The following is a 21,593-nucleotide window of genomic DNA, read 5'->3' on the forward strand; positions in this document are numbered from 1 at the left end:
TTGGAAGATGAACTAGCCCTGGGTAAGCTCTGAGGTGCTGATCTAGTTACTCCTTTATGGTGATTTATTCCTTGGTTTTAGTAGTTTCTTCACATGCATGCCCTGATTATTACTTAGCCAAATCTTTTTTTTAATATTTCTTTTATTGAGAGAGAGAAAGGGAAAGAGAGAGAGCAAGGGAGGGGCACAGAGAGAGGGAGACCCAGAATCCAAAGCAGGCTCCAGGCTCCGAGCTGTCAGCACAGAGTCTGTGCTGATCTCACAAACCATGAGATCATGACCTGAGCCAAAGCTGGATGCTTAACTGACTGAGCCACCCAGGCGCCCCTACTGAGCCAAAATCTTTAGGGCACTCTCTGCAGATGGCCAGAATGCATTCTTTCTCCTGTTTTCTCTCTCTGTCATCCCTCCCCACCCCCTCTGCTTCTATGCAGCAACCTCTTCATCAATATTTTGCCCTACAAATTGTAGTTACCTAGGCCTTGGTGAACTCTGAACTCAGTTTCAAGGATTTTTTCCCTCTGCCTTTCCCCTTAACCCAGGTCTCGCCTTGAACTTAATTTACATCCTGTTATGGGAGTCTGAGATCCCATCACAGAAGTAGTCCTTCTCCAACTGCCTAATGCTTAGTTATTATAGGGATCTGGGGTTGCTTGATATTGTCTATAGGCTTCACTGAAGCTTCAGGAATGTGCTGGCATTACTAGCTTGACTGCAGTCAGCAGGGTTAAAAGAACAAATGGTCTGAAGTCACTGAGGGATTGAAACTATCAGATGACAGGAAGTAATTTACTTCTGGCTTTGGAACCCAGTACTGGATTTATTTTTCTGTCCTATTGATTTTCCTAGTTCGGTTTTACATGGATTGATGATGGATAGTGGAGGTGGGGGTGAACAAGGGAGCCAGCTCAAACGTAGGATTTTTCACAGGAAACCTTCCAAGTGAGTAATCCACTCACAGAAGATTGTGCATAAACAATATAGTACAGCTTGGCCTCTGTATATGTATTATTAAGTTCTTAGGAAGACCTGTCATTGCCACAGGCTGTAAAAATTCACTTTCAACCAATTTCCTGCCTAGGATTAAGTGGCTGCAGGATGGAAGTCAAATCCTCTTTGGAAAAGTACGTAATGATTTTGTCTACGTCCTCATTGATACATCTCACTCAATGAAGAGCAAACTGGACTTGGTGAAGGACAAGATCATCCAGTTTATACAGGTTAGATGGAACTGTCAGGTTCATGGATTTGGGGGGCCTTTGTGTCATGAATGCTTCTTTAGCAGCCTTCATCTGCATTGGTTCTGCAAGGTGCACAGGTAAGGTCTGCACTCAGGCATCCACAGGGAAGCCACTTCAGATAAAAGCTCTCTTTTGCCAGTTAGAGATTCATCAGTTCTCCTTTGCAAGCAGACCCTTCCCGTGGCAGGGTCTTCTGTAACAGGTGGGATGCTAAGGGAGTTTCAGTGTCTATCGCTCCAGGTTTTCTCTATCCTGAAATCTGTGGTGTGCCCACATCTCCATCGTTTTCCAGATGCTCTTTGGCTTGGCATTTTTATTTTAATTTCCAGTGTTTATTAGGGGTGTTGCATGCATTGGCACCAGAACTGATGTATGGGAGGAGTGTAGGCTGATGGTTAGGAGCTTCCAATTCTTATTCTACCTGTGCTGTGACCCAAGGCAGACTGCTCTGAGTTGTGTGACCCAAGGCAGACTGCTTCCACTTCCTAACTCCTAGAATGGATATAGCGGTACTGTCACAAATGAGTAGTATTGATGTATTACCACAGAAAATAATTGGGGGGAGTGTTCACAAATACAAAATACAGGTTTTATTTCGATAAACCTCTACTGGAGAAATGTGGGTTGGTGGAAGGCAAATAAAAAGGTATGTAACCAAATGCTAGCCTTAACAAAAAGATGATGGCCAAAATGATGATGGCATTTGGGATTTCTTTTCTTTAAGCAGATTGCATTTAGTTTGTGTATGCAGTATACCATTAATGTCAGTATTAAAGACAACATTTAAGGTCATATTATATATAAAAACACACACACATATATATGTGTGTGTAAAAGCGTAAAAGCGTAATATCCAAACTGTGTATAAATTTTGTTTAAATATTTTCTGAAAAGATTTTCTCTTTTGAATGTAATTTTTAGCTTCAAGATCTGAAAAGAGATTTCATAGTGATTAAAATTTATCAAACTGTGACCTAGCCTAACCTTTTCTTACATCTGAGTGGTGTTTTGGTTAAATAATAATTTTCTCTTACAGGAGCAGCTGAAATATAAAAGGAAATTCAATTTTGTACAGTTTGATGCTCAAGCAGTTGCTTGGCGGGAAAAACTTGTTGAAATCAATGAAGATAGTTTGAAAGGGGCTCAGTCCTGGATTAGAAATATCAAGGTAAGAAAGATGGAGACTGTGTCTGGGAGAAGAAGCCTGACTTGATCACCTGCTGAGTTAATTCATGCCATGGAAATTCTTGAGAAAAGGGTTCTGAGCCCTGAGACAGCAGGGTTTTCACACAGACACTCATTTTGTGTACAATGGTCACATGAATCCAAGCTCATGAGTCACTGTCTTAACATTTAGATAAGCTTCTGTTCACAGCACACCATTTTCAGATATGCCCTTGGCTCTGATCTCACCCCTTTATGAAGACAAATGTCAAAATTTAATTTTTTTTGTACTCAGACATTCAGATTTGATCCTCCTGAAACCTCATTATTGTTTCAAATGATATATTGCAGCTATTTTTAACAGTTGACTTTGTTCAAAAGTAATGAACTGGTGGGTGGAAGCACACAGTACAGTGTGACTGGTTAAGACTGAAAGCAAGGAGGGAGAGAGTGGCGGAGGCTACAGTGAGAAAGGGAAATCATTTCTTCAGGACTGCCTTTCATTGGAGAACTGCTCTTGGCACTTAGACTACTGGGAAGGAATTTCCTTTCCTTGAATTTTCTCTTATCATGAACTTACCTTCCTTTTTAAAAAAGGTCTTTTTCCAGAACCGCAAGCATTCCAGATAGTTGAGATACACTAAAATTGAAACTAAGGGCTCTTCTCAAAAAGTGAAATGTAGATCATAAACATCTTTAAATAGTTCAGTGCCTGAGTGTCCCAGATTTGACAGGAAGCCACAAATGGACATTAGCAGAGCTCCTTGAATATCGGGACATACCAGATATGCTGTCATTGGGATATACCAGAGTTCCGTTAGGATTGATTCTTTAAAAATGGGAGAAGGAAGAAATATGTTCTGTAAGAAATTATGATGCCTTAAGATCTTGATCTAACTGGCTATCTTATGCTGGGAAAGAATATTCAATTCACACCCAACTTGATAAATTTCCAGGATTAGCCAGTGAAGTTACTTGGGATACATGTTCCCTCCTTTTATGGACTATAGGTGATTGTTAACTCAGAGCCCATTTATTTAGAGTTGGTCATAACAGATATCATATATGCAGTCTCATTAGATTAAAACACTAACAGGTGCTGCTTTTTATAGAAATCACTAATGAATAGAACCAACTATCTGAATGGCTAAAAATATAACTAAAATAATTATTTGTAAAGTATAATTCTGTTATCTTCAAAAATCTTCATCGAGGCTCCCTTGCTTGCTGAATGTGCAAAATTTATTTTCGGGAAAACCATTTCTCTATATTCTTTTGACTGGTCGGCTCAGGAATCAACCCAATAAATTCAGGATACCACTAGAGCTTCTGAAACTGCCTTGTGCTGGTGTTGGAGCAGTAGTTCCCCAAACAGGCCTAACCAGTCCTGAGGTCAGAGGAGCATAAACTGGGGCTGAGTCTGCCCAGTAGTTCGGGGTGGGGGTCTGGCCCAAGGCTGGGGGAAGCAAGGAGGGAGCAGGTGCAGAAGAGGCACCAACTTCTGACCATCTTTCCCATGATTCCCAGTCTGGCTTTCTCCTAGCTTTTCTACCATCTTTGCAACAATCCCTGAACAGTGGGATTGTCAACAAGACTATTGAGATAGGGCCTAGAGAGAAGAGTTGTACTGTTTACCATCTGAGCTATATTTCTGCTGCCCAAATGTTGAAGCAGTTTTTTGGTGTTTTTTTTTTTTAACTTTTTAATTTGAAATCATTTTGGACTTATGAAAGAGTTGCACAGATAGTACAGAGGGTGCCTGTAATACCCTTTAGTTAGTTTCCCCTAATGTTAACATCTGACGTAAACATAGTTTAATTGTCAAAACTAAGAAAATCACAGGGGTGCCTGGCTGGCTGAGTTGGTAGAGTATGTGACTCTTGACCTTGGGGTCCTGAGTTTGAGCCCCCGTTAGGCTTAGAGCCATTTTTTTAATGTTTATTTATTTATTTTTGAGAGAGAGAGAGCACAAGCAAGGGAGGGGCAGAGAAACAGGTAGACACAGAATCCAAAGCAGGCTGCAGGCTCTAAGTTGTGAACTATGCTGACAACTTAGAGCCTGACACGGGGCTCAAACCCATGAACCACGAGATCATGACCTGAGCCAAAGTCAGACCCTCAACCAACTGAGCCACCCAGGTGTCCTGACTTAGAGCCTACTTAAAGTAAATAAATACAGAAAGAAAGAAAGAAAGAAAATCTATTTAAAGCAAAACAAAACCAAAAACTAAGAAAATGACAATGCCATTATTAACTATATTACAGACTTCATTCAGGGTTCATTAGTCTTTCTACTGGTATTCCTGTTCTGTTCCAAGATCCAATCCAGGGTCCCATATTGCATTTATTTCTTAAAAGTTTTATTTATTTATTTATTATTGAAATATAGTTGACATACAGTTTTATATTAGTTTCAGGTGTAAAATATAGTGATTTGACAATTCTCTACATTACTCAGTGTTCCACACAATAAGAATAGTCACCATCTGTCACCATACAATACCATTACAGTATTATTGACTATATTCCCTCTGCTGTGTTTTTCATCCCCATGACTTAATTATTTGATACCTGATAGTTTGTACTTCTTAATCCTGTTCACCTGTTTCACCTGTGCCCCCACATTACGGTTATAGTTGCAGTGTCTTCTCAGTCTCTTCCAGTCTGTAACACATCCTCAGTGATGCTTTGTCTTTCATGACCTTTTGATCATGTGTTTTGCAGAATGTCCTTCAATCTGGTTTCATCTGATGTTTTCTGATGGTTAGATTGGGGTTAGAATACTGCAGAGGTGATGTGTCCTTCTCAGTGCATCATGTTGAGCAGTACATTGTGGTGATACACCTTACTACTAGTGGTGTTAACTTTGATCTCTTGGGTAAGGTGGCATCTGATAGGTTTCTCCCCTGCAAAACTACTTTTTTTTTCTTTTTATAGATAATACATGTTTTGGAGGAGATAACTTTGAGGCTATGCACATATCCTTTGTGTCTTGAACTTCTACCCACTAATTTTAGCACTCAGTGGTGGATCTTCTCTATAGCACGTATTAATGTGCTGTTCTAATGGTGACTTTCTATTCCCTCTATTCCTTTTACATTTATGTGTTGGAATTCTGTAATGAAGAACTTCCCCTTTCCCCCTCTTATTTATTCATTCAATCATATATTTATTTCATTATGGACCCATGGATATTTATTTACTGTTTCAGTAATAATTCAATACTATTGTTATTTATTTTGTTACCAAGCTTGTTCCCACTCTGGCCATTGGGAACTCTTTCAGGTTGCCCCCTGTGTTCTTCACATATGCATCTATCTTTTTTTTTTCCTTGAATACTTGTTTATTTTCTGGCACTATAGATATTTCATGATCATCTTATATTTTCCCACCTCAGTCCTGGAGTTTACCACTTCTCCAAGGAACCCTTGTTTCTTTTATTAGACAGTGGTATTTGAAAACCAAAATCTGGGCACTTAGGTATGCTTATTGCTGCTACTGGACTCACTGCTTCTAGGCTCTCTCAGTGGACAGAGATGGGAAATATATGTATAATAGCCCATCAATCCATAAACGTCTATATTCCTGTATCTATTTATCTATATTTTCATTAAAAAAGGAAAATAAGGGACGCCTGTGTGGCTTAGTTGGTTAAGCATCTGACTCTTGATATTGGCCAAGGTCATGATCTAATGGTCATGGGATTGAACCCTGTGTTGGGCTCCATGCTGAGTGTGGAGCCTACTTGGAATTCTCTCTCTCCCTTTTTCTCTGTCCTTCCCCCGCTCACACACATTCTTGTACACGTACTCTTTCTCTCAAAAGTAAATATATAAATGTAAAAAGATAAATAAAACCATGAGTTCATGCTAATAACTCTACTCCAATTCAGAGCCTCAGAAATTATTTGTAAAGAACGTATTTGCTTATTTTTAACTTCTTTGACCACGAAAAACCTGGTTTTCGTTATCTGTAATGAGTTAGTTATTTGTTAAACCCTGGTATACATAAAGTTTCAGAATTTCTAACCCATACTCTGAGAAAAACACTTATCAGCTGGGGTACAGTGTTTACACATAGTTCTTTCTCTCTTTAGCGTTACACTATCCAGGCAAAAAACTGTTTCCTAAAGTTCTTAAAGTCAGGTACTTTTTTACTCAACTACCTCAGTGTGATTATATCATTCATTATTAATATGTCGACTTCCTCCCTCATCCTAATTGAATTATATTTTAATTTGCACACAGCAAAAGCACTCTTTTTGGTGTATAGATCTATGGATTTTGACAAATGTAGAGAGTCATGTATTTACACCTTTCTGACTGAAGGACTGGTGAAAGGTAGGCCCACCAAAGATCTAGTGGGACTCCCCAAACTCCACAACCCAGACCCTGACACGTAGTCTAGTTCATTGGAAGCAGTGGCAAGAGTAAAGCCATGACTGTCTCAGTCCCTGCCTTACAACTCAGATCCTGTCAAGTGGTCCGGTCTTCCAGCAGGAGCAAGAGCAGCAGAAATCCAGCTGCCCAGTTGCACAACCCAAGTCTGGCAGGCAGTCTGATCCACCAGAAACAATGGCAGCAGTAAAGTCCTCAGCCACCCCAGCTTCTATGTCACAACATTGTGGCATGTATGAGCAGTCTGATCTTTGGCAGCAGTGACAGCAGCAATATCCAGACTGTCTTAGAGTGTACTCCACACGTGGGGTACTGGCAGGGGGTCCCATACAACTGCTGCAGTGGCAGCAGCAAAGTCCTGGGCATTTCTAAAACCAGGTCACCTGTAGATGGTGTGACCAGCCAACAACAGCAGAGTCCCTGACTGTCCCAGCTTCACAACTGGGGCACCAATGAGAAGTCTAATCTTCCAACAACAGCAAAGGTGAATAAAGCCTTGTGTCTTCTTGCTCTCAATTCAGTGGCATAAGTAGAGCCAGGTTCAGCAGCTTCTGCTCCTATACCCCAGAAGGTCACCTAGCACCAATAGGCAGCCCCAAAACATGGCTTTTCTGGGCTTCCCACAGACAGCACCAAATAGGAACTGAGTGGGAGACCCAGCAGCGCAAGAGGAACAAAGCAGACCAGAGTAGGATTGCATAGAGTAGAAAATTAAATTGTCATTGGAACTAAAGCCCAAAAAGGTAGGCTAAAATAAATATACTAAACCTGAACAGGGTGACTGCCTGCTAAATAACATTTAAATGGGAATAGTCTCCTAACATAGTGACCAAATTGTCCAGGACATAAAAATCACTCGTCATACCATGATCCAAGAAATCCACATTTCAATGAGAAGAGCAAACCACTGATGCCAGTACCAACAGAGCCTCGGAGATCTCTGGGACAGTAAAAAAGATGTAATATTCATGCCATCATAATTCTAGAAAGGATAGGTGAGTGTGGGACTGAAAATGTATTTAAAAAAAGCAATAGCTAAAAACTCCCCAAATTTGGTGAAAAGCATAAAAACTACAATTCAAGAACCTAAGCAAACCCCAGACAGGGTAAAACCAAAGAAATCCATACCACAATACATTATATTTAATCTTCTGAAAAGTAAAGACAAAGAAAAATCCTAAAAACAGCCTAAGAGAAATAATGCATAAGCTATAAAGGAATACAAATTCAAACGGCAGCAGTTTCTCATCTGAAACTATGGGACCAGAGGGAGGTGGCACAACATTTTTCAAGTGCTGAAAGAAAAGAACTGTAAGCCATGAATCGTCTATCTGGTGAAAATATCCTCCAGGGTTGAAGGAGAAGGAAAATGAAGAGAATTTATTGCTGGGAGACCTACCTTTAAAGAATGGCTACTGGAAACTCTCCAAATAGGAAGAAAGCTTGGACCTTCAGAGATGAAGGAAGAACAGTGGAATGGGTGAATATAGAAGTAAACATAGGAGAGAATCTGTAACCTCATGAGTTTCTTTACTCATGTTTTATGGTACAAGCAAAAGTTTAACACCATCTATATATATAATGAATATAGAGGAAATACTTCAGACAATTATATTTTTTAAAAGGCTACAGTAAAGGGACCTAAATGGAAGAATAATTTTTACACTTAATTTGAAGTGGTAAATTATCAGTATCATTAGACTGTGATTAGTTACACATATGCTTAAGAAAATACCTAGAGCAACCATGAAGAAAACTACATAAGACAATACACTCAAAAATATTACAAATAATCAGAATAGAACATTAAAAATTTTCAAATAATCCACAGCAAGGCAAGGAAAAATAAGATAAATGAGAAACAGGAAATACACAAAAAAACAAAAATGGGAAGCTTAATTAAATGTCAGCAATTACATGTAAATGGTCTAAATATACCAATTACATGACAGATATTAGAGAGTAGACAAAAACATGATCCAACTCTATGTGGTCTGTAAGAAACTCACTTCAAAAATAACAACATAGGAGGAAGATGGCGGCGTAGGAGGACGCTGGGCTCACCGCGCGTCCTGCTGATCACTTAGATTCCACCTACACCTGCCTAAATAACCCAGAAAACCACCAGAGGATTAGCAGAACGGAGTCGCCGGAGCCAAACGCAGACGAGAGGCCCACGGAAGAGGGTAGGAAGGGCGGCGAGGCGGTGCGCGCTCCACGGACTGGCGGGAGGGAGCCAGGGCGGAGGGGCGGCTCGCCGGCCAAGCAGAGCCCCCAAGTCTGGCTTGCAAAAAGCGGAGGGGCCTGACGGACTGTGTTCCGACAGCAAGCGCGACTTAGCGTCTGGGAGGTCATAACTTAACAGCTCTGCTCAGAAAGCGGGAAGGCTGGAGGACAAAGGGAAGGAGAGCTGCTGAGCCCCCGGACGACAGAGCTCAGTTTGGTGGGGAACAAAGGCGCTCGCCAGCGCCATCTCCCCCGCCCATCCCCCAGCCAAAATCCCAAAGAGCACCAGTTCCTGCCAGGGAACTTGCTCACTCTGTGCAAACACCCAACTCTGCGCTTCTGCGGAGCCAAACCTCCGGCAGCGGATCTGACTCCCTCCTGCTGCCACAGGGCCCCTCCTGAAGAGGATCACCTAAGGAGAAGCAAGCTAAGCCTGCCCCTCCTGCCCCTGTGCACCTTGCCTACCCACCCCAGCTAAGACGCCAGATCCCCAGCATCACAAGCCTGGCAGTGTGCAAGTAGCCCAGACAGGCCACCCCACCCCGCAGTGAATCCCGCCCATAGGAGAGGGGAAGAGAAGGCACGCACCAGTCTGACTGTGGCCCCAGCGGTGGGCTGGGGGCAGACATCAGGTCTGACTGCGGCTCTGCCCACCAACTCCAGTTATACACCACAGCACAGGGGAAGTGCCCTGCAGGTCCTCACCACGCCAGGGACTATCCAAAATGACCAAGCGGAAGAATTCCCCTCAGAAGAATCTCCAGGAAATAACAACAGCTAATGAGCTGATCAAAAAGGATTTAAATAATATAACAGAAAGCGAATTTAGAATAATAGTCATAAAATTAATCGCTGGGCTTGAAAACAGTATAGCGGACAGCAGAGAATCTCTTGCTACAGAGATCAAGGGACTAAGGAACAGTCACGAGGAGCTGAAAAACGCTTTAAACGAAATGCATAACAAAATGGAAACCACCACGGCTCGGATTGAAGAGGCAGAGGAGAGAATAGGTGAACTAGAAGATAAAGTTATGGAAAAAGAGGAAGCTGAGAAAAAGAGGGATAAAAAAATCCAGGAATATGAGGGGAAAATTAGAGAACTAAGTGATACACTAAAAAGAAATAATATACGCATCATTGGTATCCCAGAGGAGGAAGAGAGAGGGAAAGGTGCTGAAGGGGTACTTGAAGAAATAATAGCTGAGAACTTCCCTGAAGTGGGGAAGGAAAAAGGCATTGAAATCCAAGAGGCACAGAGAACTCCCTTCAGACGTAACTTGAATCGATCTTCTGCACGACATATCATAGTGAAACTGGCAAAATACAAGGATGAAGAGAAAATTCTGAAAGCAGCAAGGGGTAAACGTGCCCTCACATATAAAGGGAGACCTATAAGACTCGTGACTGATCTCTCTTTTGAAACTTGGCAGGCCAGAAAGAATTGGCACGAGATTTTCAGTGTGCTAGACAGAAAAAATATGCAGCCGAGAATCCTTTATCCAGCAAGTCTGTCATTTAGAATAGAAGGAGAGATAAAGGTCTTCCCAAACAAACAAAAACTGAAGGAATTTGTCACCACTAAACCAGCCCTCCAAGAGATCCTAAGGGGGACCCTGTGAGACAAAGTACCAGAGACATCACTACAAGCATAAAACATACAGACATCACAATGACTCTAAACCCATATCTTTCTATAATAACACTGAATGTAAATGGATTAAATGCGCCAACCAAAAGACATAGGGTATCAGAATGGATAAAAAAACAAGACCCATCTATTTGCTGTCTACAAGAGACTCATTTTAGACCTGAGGACACCTTTAGATTGAGAGTGAGGGGATGGAGAACTATTTATCATGCTACTGGGAGCCAAAAGAAAGCTGGAGTAGCCATACTTCTATCAGACAAACTAGACTTTAAATTAAAGGCTGTAACAAGAGATGAAGAAGGACATTATATAATAGTGACAGGGTCTATCCATCAGGAAGAGCTAACAATTATAAATGTCTATGCGCCGAATACCGGAGCGCCCAAATATATAAAACAATTACTCATAAACACAAGCAACCTTATTGATAAGAATGTGGTAATTGCAGGGGACTTTAACACCCCACTTACAGAAATGGATAGATCATCTAGACACACGGTCAATAAAGAAACAAGGGCCCTGAATGAGACATTGGATCAGATGGACTTGACAGATATATTTAGAACTCTGCATCCCAAAGCAACAGAATATACTTTCTTCTCGAGTGCACATGGAACATTCTCCAAGATAGATCATATACTGGGTCACAAAACAGCCCTTCATAAGTTTACAAGAATTGAAATCATACCATGCATACTTTCAGACCACAATGCTATGAAGCTTGAAATCAACCACAGAAAAAAGTCTGGAAAACCTCCAAAAGCATGGAGGTTAAAGAACAACCTACTAACGAATGAGTGGGTCAACCAGGCAATTAGAGAAGAAATTAAAAAATATATGGAAACAAACGAAAATGAAAATACAACAATCCAAACGCTTTGGGACGCAGCGAAGGCAGTCCTGAGAGGAAAATACATTGCAATCCAGGCCTATCTCAAGAAACAAGAAAAATCCCAAATACAAAATCTAACAGCACACCTAAAGGAAATAGAAGCAGAACAGCAAAGGCAGCCTAAACCCAGCAGAAGAAGAGAAATCATAAAGATCAGAGCAGAAATAAACAATATAGAATCTAAAAAAACTGTAGAGCAGATCAACGAAACCAAGAGTTGGTTTTTTGAAAAAATAAACAAAAGTGACAAACCTCTAGCCAGGCTTCTCAAAAAGAAAAGGGAGATGACCCAAATAGGTAAAATCATGAAGGAAAATGGAATGATTACAACCAATCCCTCAGAGATACAAACAATTATCAGGGAATACTATGAAAAATTATATGCCAACAAATTGGACAACCTGGAAGAAATGGACAAATTCCTGAACACCCACACTCTTCCAAAACTCAATCAGGAGGAAATAGAAAGCTTGAACAGACCCATAACCAGCGAAGAAATTGAATCGGTTATCAAAAATCTCCCAACAAATAAGAGTCCAGGACCAGATGGCTTCCCAGGGGAGTTCTACCAGACGTTTAAAGCAGAGATAATACCTATCCTTCTCAAGCTATTCCAAGAAATAGAAAGGGAAGGAAAACTTCCAGACTCATTCTATGAAGCCAGTATTACTTTGATTCCTAAACCAGACAGAGACCCAGTAAAAAAAGAGAACTACAGGCCAATATCCCTGATGAATACGGATGCAAAAATTCTCAATAAGATACTAGCAAATCGAATTCAACGGCATATAAAAAGAATTATTCACCATGATCAAGTGGGATTCATTCCTGGGATGCAGGGCTGGTTCAACATTCGCAAATCAATCAACGTGATACATCACATTAACAAAAAAAAAGAGAAGAACCATATGATCCTGTCAATCGATGCAGAAAAGGCCTTCGACAAAATCCAGCACCCTTTCTTAATAAAAACACTTGAGAAAGTCGGGATAGAAGGAACATACTTAAAGATCATAAAAGCCATTTATGAAAAGCCCACAGCTCACATCATCCTCAACGGGGAAAAACTGAGAGCTTTTTCCCTGAGATCAGGAACACGACAGGGATGCCCACTCTCACTGCTGTTGTTTAACATAGTGCTGGAAGTTCTAGCATCAGCGATCAGACAACAAAAGGAAATCAAAGGCATCAAAATTGGCAAAGATGAAGTCAAGCTTTCGCTCTTTGCAGATGACATGATATTATACATGGAAAAGCCGATAGACTCCACCAAAAGTCTGCTAGAACTGATACATGAATTCAGCAAAGTTGCAGGATACAAAATCAATGTACAGAAATCAGTTGCATTCTTATACACTAACAATGAAGCAACAGAAAGACAAATAAAGAAACTGATCCCATTCACAATTGCACCAAGAAGCATAAAATACCTAGGAATAAATCTAACCAAAGATGTAAAGGATCTGTATGCTGAAAACTATAGAAAGCTTATGAAGGTAATTGAAGAAGATTTAAAGAAATGGAAAGACATTCCCTGCTCATGGATTGGAAGAATAAATATTGTCAAAATGTCAATACTACCCAAAGCTATCTACACATTCAATGCAATCCCAATCAAAATTGCACCAGCATTCTTCTCGAAACTAGAACAAGCAATCCTAAAATTCATATGGAACCACAAAAGGCCCCGAATAGCCAAAGTAATTTTGAAGAAGAAGACAAAAGCAGGAGGCATCACAATCCCAGACTTTAGCCTCTACTACAAAGCTGTCATCATCAAGACAGCATGGTATTGGCAGAAAAACAGACACATAGACCAATGGAATAGAATAGAAACCCCAGAACTAGACCCACAAACGTATGGCCAACTCATCTTTGACAAAGCAGGAAAGAACATCCAATGGAAAAAAGACAGTCTCTTTAACAAATGGTGCTGGGAGAACTGGACAGCAACATGCAGAAGGTTGAAACTAGACCACTTTCTCACACCATTCACAAAAATAAACTCAAAATGGATAAAGGACCTGAATGTGAGACAGGAAACCATCAAAACCCTAGAGGAGAAAGCAGGAAAAGACCTCTCTGACCTCAGCCGTAGCAATCTCTTACTCGACACATCCCCAAAGGCAAGGGAATTAAAAGCAAAAGTGAATTACTGGGACCTTATGAAGATAAAAAGCTTCTGCACAGCAAAGGAAACAACCAACAAAACTAAAAGGCAACCAACGGAATGGGAAAAGATATTTGCAAATGACATATCGGACAAAGGGCTAGTATCCAAAATATATAAAGAGCTCACCAAACTCCACACCCAAAAAGCAAATAACCCAGTGAAGAAATGGGCAGAAAACATGAATAGACACTTCTCTAAAGAAGACATCCGGATGGCCAACAGGCACATGAAAAGATGTTCAGCGTCGCTCCTTATCAGGGAAATACAAATCAAAACCACACTCAGATATCACCTCACGCCAGTCAGAGTGGCCAAAATGAACAACTCAGGAGACTATAGATGCTGGAGAGGATGTGGAGAAACGGGAACCCTCTTGCACTGTTGGTGGGAATGCAAATTGGTGCAGCCGCTCTGGAAAGCAGTGTGGAGGTTCCTCAGAAAATTAAAAATAGACCTACCCTATGACCCAGCAATAGCACTGCTAGGAATTTATCCAAGGGACACAGGAGTACTGATGCATAGGGGCACTTGTACCCCAATGTTCATAGCAGCACTCTCAACAATAGCCAAATTATGGAAAGAGCCTAAATGTCCATCAACTGATGAATGGATAAAGAAATTGTGGTTTATATACACAATGGAGTACTACGTGGCAATGAGAAAAAATGAAATATGGCCTTTTGTAGCAACGTGGATGGAACTGGAGAGTGTGATGCTAAGTGAAATAAGCCATACAGAGAAAGACAGATACCATATGGTTTCACTCTTATGTGGATCCTGAGAAACTTAAGAGAAACCCATGGGGGAGGGGAACAAAAAAAAAAAAAAAAAGAGGTTAGAGTGGGAGAGAGCCAAAGCATAAGAGACTGTTGAGAACTGAGAACAAACTAAGGGTTGATGGGGGGTGGGAGGGAGGAGAGGGTGGGTGATGGGTACTGAGGAGGGCACCTTTTGGGATGAGCACTGGGTGTTGTATGGAAACCAATTTGACAATAAATTTCATATATAAAAAAAAAAAAAAAAAAAAGAACAAAGGAAAAAAAAAATAACAACATAGGTTGAAAGTAAAAGGATGGAAAAGATATATAAACACTAATTTTTTTTAATTGGAGTAACTATGTTAATACCACATAAAGTAGACTTTAAAGCAAAGAGAATTGCAAGAGGCTTAACATGATAATAAAAAGATCAATCCAATGAGAAGATAACAATTCTACCTACACTTGTGGTGAGTATAACATATAAACTTGTCCAATCATTATGTTGTACACCTGAAGCTAATGTAACAGTGTGCGTCACCTATAATTTACAAAAAAAGAAGATAAGAATCCTAAATGTGTATGCACCAAACAACAAAGCTTCAAAATACATGGAACAAAATCTGATGGAGTCAAAAGGAATAATGGACAAATCAGCAATTATAGTTGGGGCCTTCAGTACCCCAGTCTTAGCAGTTGATAGCACTACTAAAGAGTCAGCAAGGATTTGAAAGAACTGAACAATACCTTCAATTAACCATATCTAATTAACATTTATAGAATGCTCCACCCAACAACAGAATACATATTCTTTTCAAACAAACATCGGACATTCACGTAAAGAGACATATCTTGAGTCATAAAACAACCTTAGCAAATTTAAAAGAATTGATATCACAGAGTATGAAGTCACACAGATGTCTCCTGACCATAGTGGTATCAAACTAGAAATCAATAACAGAAAGACAACATGAAAATCTCAGGACACTTGGGAATTAAAGAACAGGCTTTAAATAATTCACAGATCAGAAAGAATGCCACAAAGAAAATTTAAAATCTCATAGAATTTAATGAAAATTAAGCAAAACGTGAAAATTTGGGGGGATGAAGCTAACACAGTGCTGGGAAAGAAGTTAATGCACTAAAAGCCTACATTACAAAAGAGGGAATGATTTCAAGTCAATGATCTTCTTATATCAAGAACCTCTGGTCAGTCTTTTCAAGGATGTTTATATAGCAAACTGCCTGAGAAATTAGAGATAGTGTCTCCTTTCAGGGCAGAAGGTGACGTGTTGATTATCCAGTATAAAGATAATATCTAACTCCAGAGCAAAGGACAAGCATGCTTACAGTCCATTATAGAATATACAGTTTCCTAAGTTCAGGGTCCCTCTCCTTTAACACAATCTACTGTGTGTGCAAGTGTCACTTAGCCTTCTTCACATCACTCTATGGGAATTGGAACTCAGGAAACTGGTGCCAAAAACTGACATTCTGGCTACTGCTATTGCTGAGTAGTAAAGTCCTTCGTCAGTGACCCAAGAGTCTTGAATCTTCTGCCAGCATCCATGTTAGTCTGCAAGTAAGGGAAAATTGCAGACCTTTCACAGTTCTTGATGTATATTCACTCAAAAACCTGTAAGCAAACGTTTGTAACAGCTTTATTTATAAACACCCAAAATGGGAAATGACGCAGATATCCTTCAATAGGAAAACAATGGATAAACTATTTTACATCCATACATTGATATACTAGTCATCAATAAAAAGGAACAAACTCTTGATTCATGAAATAACTTGGGTAAATCTTAAATACATTTTGGGAAGTGAAAGAGGCTCAACCCAGGAGGCTACATACTATGGGGAGGAGGTAGAGGTTGGAGTCCAGCTTCCCCACTTGAACTCAGAGGGGTGCAGCATCTCATTACTGCTGGGTGGGTGTGAGCACTGTTGGGCGGGGAGGGCTTGTTACACTTGGTAAGGATGAGAGTCTTGGCTCACTACTTGGCTTTCTCTGCCACAACCCTGGTAGAAGTATCGGGGCACTTTATTCATTTATCTGACTTGACCTTCTTGGGTCCATGGGTTCATGTCTGTCTTGTTTTAGGAAAACTCTCAGCCATTCCTTTCTTCAAATATTTCTCCTATCCTGTTTCCTTTCTTGTGTTTCCAATTATGCACATGTCAGAATGTTTGATACCATCCCACAGCCCTTTGATGCTCATTTCTGTTTTGATTTTACTCTTTGTATTCATCTGCATTACTGTATTTTTGACTTTTAGTGTTTCCATTCAACTGTTTCTTAAGGTTTCCATCCCTCTGCTGAAATTACCCATCTGGTCTTTAGTGTTGTTCACCTTTGCCATTAGAAGTTTTAGAGTATTAATCACAGTTATTTTAAATTTTCTTTCAAATAGTTTCAACATCTGTGTCATATCTGAGTTTGTTTCTGAGGAGTGTTTTTGTCTCTTGGTAATATGTTGTTTATTTCTTTTTAGTATGCTTTTTAGTATGCTTTTTTTTTGTTTTGTTAAAAGCTGGACTTCACATGTAGTATATAGAGACTGAGATAAATATTATTTATGTCTGGAAATGAGCATACCTTTCTTTTTGAGGCAGAGGGGTAAAATTAATCCGGAGTTGGGCTAGGTTTGAGGTTTGTTACCATTACCATGTGCACCAGGCCCCTCACATTTTTGTAGTACTTGGGGTTAGAGTGGGGGATGATATGCTAGAGACTTGTTTGTCAGTGTCTGCTCCACCCTGTGATTTTGATTTTCCCTTCATACTGGGCTTCACACTGTAACTCTCTTACCAGTTCCTTGCCAGTCAGTGTTGGTAGGGGAACGTAGGGTGGGTGTTCTCTGAATGAGCCTTACTCTTAGGCAGGCTGGTGTCCCAGAGTCACTCCCTAGAGTGTGTTTTTCTCAGTAGTTCTGAGCCCAGAACCTAGCCCTGTTCCTTTTCCAGGAGTGGAGGGTTTGGAGAACTTCCCCCAGCTCTCCTGGATTTTCGCCAGTACCCTAAGGGTAACTCTGTTTGTTGCCCTTCCTCCCCGCCCCCCACCACACACACACAGATACATACACACACACATTAGGGCTTTTGTTCCGAGGGTGAGATGGAGGAGAAGGGCCCCTGTGTCACTGTTCTCCCCCAGTTCTGCACCATGTGGGAGACTTTCTTGAGCACCCTGTGGGCTTTGTGGTGAAAAAGCCTCCAAGAGAGTGCAGATTCCCCTATATTTGTGGCCTGTGGACCTTTACCTTCTCACCAGTATATACCTGGCTAACCTCTACCAGTTCACCAGTCACCCCAGCCAACCTCTTCTTACTAGTGTTTGCCGCATCTCACCCCAGAAGCCAGTGCTTGCATCTCGCCAGTCTCTGCACATGCCTGTCTGTCCCCACGTTTGGGGCAAGTCGATTGCCCTGTGACCTAAGCACTCTAATGAGCCTAACAAAAGGCATTTACTTGCTGTTTGTCTGGCTCCTCTTTGTTACAAGGCTGGCAGTGGCATTCTTTCCAGTGCTCTACATCCTTGGGCAGAAACTGCAGGGGTTTCAAAAACTTAACAGTTTCTTTGCTGTACCCCAGATTGCTGATGTTAACACACTCATGTTTGAATAAATCCTGGTTTGCCCTGCCAGGCTTATATTCAGACTGTATGTTTAAGCTGTGTTGACAGCCGAATGAACAGTAACTGAGTTAGTTACACAAAGATAAAGTTGCGTTAAGAACTCTGTCGTCAGGACAGGAAATCCATAGTCCTGGCTTCCAGCTGTCCTGGAATTGTCTGGATAGAGGCTTTTATAGAACACCCAGGGATTTGGCTCCTTGGAATTCCTGGGCTTAAATTATTATCTCAATATAATTTTATCTTTTATTTTGCATGTACTTTTCTATCTTTTTTTGGAAGCAGAAAATAACTTGTTTGGGAGATCTGTTTTGAGACTCAAGTATGTGCTTGGTATCTTTCTCTCTCTCTCTCTGTTATAGGTTGGAAGTTCCACAAACACCCTAAATGCTCTGCAAATTGCTTTCGCTGATGAAGAAACACAAGTAATCTACCTTTTGACAGATGGGAGACCTGATCAGGTACTTACCAAAGTTGGGGACACAGATTCACCGGTACCCTTTGAATGCTGAGAATGAGTTTGAGGGACTTTTATAACTGCCATTGAAAAGCTGTTGAGAGATGGTTCCTTGGCTTAGGGACCCAGAACTGAGGTGAGAAAATACACTGAGGAATTCTTTTGTCTGCTGAAATGCAGAGGAGAATTTATGTGACAGCAAATGTTGTCTGGTTAATGCACCACACACCCACAGGCCTGGAGACCAAACCCATGAAAGGAGATATCCACCTTCCACTGAGGACTGGTTTATGTTTTATTACAAACTAAGAGTAAGGAGATTCTTTTTTATTTTTTTTTTCCTTCAGGGACTCCAAATCTAAACATGTCACTGCACAATGTCCTTGGTTTTACCCCTAATTTTAACTTAGTAATCACTTAAACAAAAGCATGCCTTTCTAGTGAAATGTTCTTTGTTTTGCTTAGCCTGACTGGAAAATATTTGAAAAGTTTTAGTGGAGTCTGTTCATCTTCTTTTGAGCTTTGTGAATGAAAGACTAATGCTCTGGGCATTAAATAAACATACGGATTTGCAGGCCAGTACAATGTAAATTAACCGCTGAAGTGAATTAGTATCAACTTGCATCCTTCATTGTGAGGTGTTTGCATGTGAAGAGTGCTAGGCAAATACTGTAAAATATCCTAGTCAAATGGTCCAGGGCTTAAATAGTAAAGCAACTGGATTTTATCACAGCATTAGATTTATGGCAGAGAAGTTATATGTAAAGTGAAATTTTATTTTGAATGATTTTCCAATCAACTTCACTATGCTTTCTGTTTAGAAGCAATTGTGCTTTGCTTATGCTCCACGTGTGGTGCCAAGGTTTGAGGCTACAAAGATGAATAACATCTTACCCCTGCCTTAGGGGCACTTACACTTTGGAGGATGTGCTGGACATGTATGGTTAACTGTGATATGACACAGGGTGTGGGGTTGTTTGTGCTGTGAGATGTCTGGGAGCTGAGTGATGAATTCTGCTGTACAAGATGGAGAGAAGGCTGGGAAAGAGTCCACTGAGGAGGGGGCATTTGAGCTCTGTCTGGAAAGAGGAGAAGTAATTTCCTTTTAAATTATTTTTTTATGTTTATTGACTTTTGAGAGAGAGAGAGAGAGAGAGAGAGAGAGCGAGCGCTGGGTAGGGACAGAGAGAGAGGGAGACACAGAATCTGAAGCAGGCTCCAGGCTCTGAGCCGTCAGCACAGAGCCTGATGTGGGACTTAAACTCACAAACTGCGAGATCATGACCTGAGCAGAAGTCAGATGCTTAACGAACTGAGCCACCCAGACACCCCAGGAGAAGGAATTTTCTAAACAGAGATTATTGGTGTCTTGGGCAGAAGGAACAGAAGTGTGGAAGTATGTGGGCTACCCAGAGAAACAATCTGAGAGCAAGGGCAATGACAGAAGAGTGTCAGGGCTGAGGCTGGAAAGTTTGGTTGAGGAAGATTATGAAGGTCCTTGACGGCCACCTGGAAAGAGTGAGTGGATTTTACCACAGTAGGGGCTGTAGTGGGGCAGGTGGTCCCATTCACCTGTACTTCAGAAATATGCCTCAACAGTGGGAGGGAAAGACTAAATCTAGATGGGAGCTGGTGAGGGCCCACCTCAGGTAGGAAACAGAAGTGGGGAGGAGAGGACTCTCCTCAGAGATGAGATAATAGAAGTAGCATCAAAGGATGTGGGGACCAGTTTGGGAGCAGAGGAGGATGGAGTGAGGAGAAGATAACACCAAGAGAGAAAGGCATCATGATTACTGATGTCTGGTTTATAATGATTATGTTAGGAACTGATTTAAATTTAAATTTAAAGAAGAAGCAAGCTTGGGAGTTGCTGATGGAGGAAGCTGAGTTTGAGCACCTGTAGTCCATGGATGTCCAGAAGCCTCTAAAAATATGGGGCTGGTGTTTGAGGAATATGGGGCTTGAGATTCTGATTTGAAAGTTATCTGGACAAGGGGTCTTTTCTTTTTTAATAAACTCTTGCTGATTTTACTCTTTGCACTATAGGCAATTTAGAAAATATAGATAAGCATATAAGCATAAAAAAGAAAATTTAACTCAGTCATAATTCAATTTTGTTTTGCTTTGTTTCATCTAACATATGCATTTTTTGGCAAGTCATGAGAAAGTCTTCCAAAACATCATTCACAATGACTCCATCATATTCCATTATATAAATAAATTTAATATAACTTCTACCTTGGAAATTAATTTTGTTTATTTCATTTTGAATAGTAATGAGTGTAGTGTAATAGTATACCATTCACATGGTATTACAAAGGTATACAAAGATATACCTAGTTACAAAGGTATAAAGGGCATGCAGAGAAAATTCTCCTTCCTACCTCCTGTTCACTAGCTAAGAGGCAATGTATGTTACCAATTTCTTGTATCTTCTTTCAGGGATTGTTATGCAAGCAGAAGTGTATTTATATATACTCCCTTTCATAAATATATAAATGATAGTGTATTCTGCACCTTTATGTAAAACAATATACCTTGGAAATTGCTTACTATCATTTCATAAACAGCTTCCTCATTTTTTATAGGTGCCTAGTATTCCATCACATGGCTAAGTTATTTAGCCATGTGTCCTGGAGATGGACATTGAAGTTGTTTTCAGTCTATTTTATTATTATATTATTCAGTGCTTCTGTTATACACGATGCTGCAAAAGTAACTATTTGCATGTGTTTTGCAGATGTATAGCTATAGCATAAATTCTGAACAGTAGACTCAGTACAAAGGTATATGTTTTGATAGATACTTCCAAATATCCCCCAGAGAGGATGGACCAAGTAACACTCCTGCTAACAGCATATTGGGAAGGATTCTTGTCCTATGGTCCACCATGTTGGGAAGGATTCTTGACCTACAGTCTATCATTACTTCTGAGAGTCTGGAATCTTCCGAGAGTATATGCAGAATGTCCTTGTACATTTCTCTGGGGAGAAGATCTCT

The 21,593-nt window shown here is 40.6% G+C and overlaps 1 protein-coding gene across 7 annotated transcripts in view; it reads left to right on the forward strand.

Moving 5' to 3' along the window:
* Positions 1-21,593, forward strand: part of VWA3B (von Willebrand factor A domain containing 3B) — a 214,686-nt gene that overhangs the window by 107,616 nt on the left and 85,477 nt on the right. For all 7 annotated transcript variants that reach the window (XR_015249270.1, XR_015249267.1, XR_015249268.1 and 4 more), the window contains exons 11-13: positions 1,082-1,220; positions 2,278-2,409; positions 18,499-18,597. Coding sequence is in view for 3 of the 7 variants with exons in the window: in XM_086701270.1 (XP_086557396.1) it covers positions 1,082-1,220; positions 2,278-2,409; positions 18,499-18,597 (370 nt within the window). In the remaining 4 variants the exon portion in view is untranslated. The remainder of the gene's footprint in view (positions 1-1,081; positions 1,221-2,277; positions 2,410-18,498; positions 18,598-21,593) is intronic.

The sequence above is a fragment of the Puma concolor genome, chromosome A3 (assembly GCF_028749965.1).
Source record: "Puma concolor isolate L17-30 chromosome A3, mPumCon1.1.hap2, whole genome shotgun sequence".
Classification (NCBI taxonomy): Eukaryota; Metazoa; Chordata; class Mammalia; order Carnivora; family Felidae; genus Puma; species Puma concolor.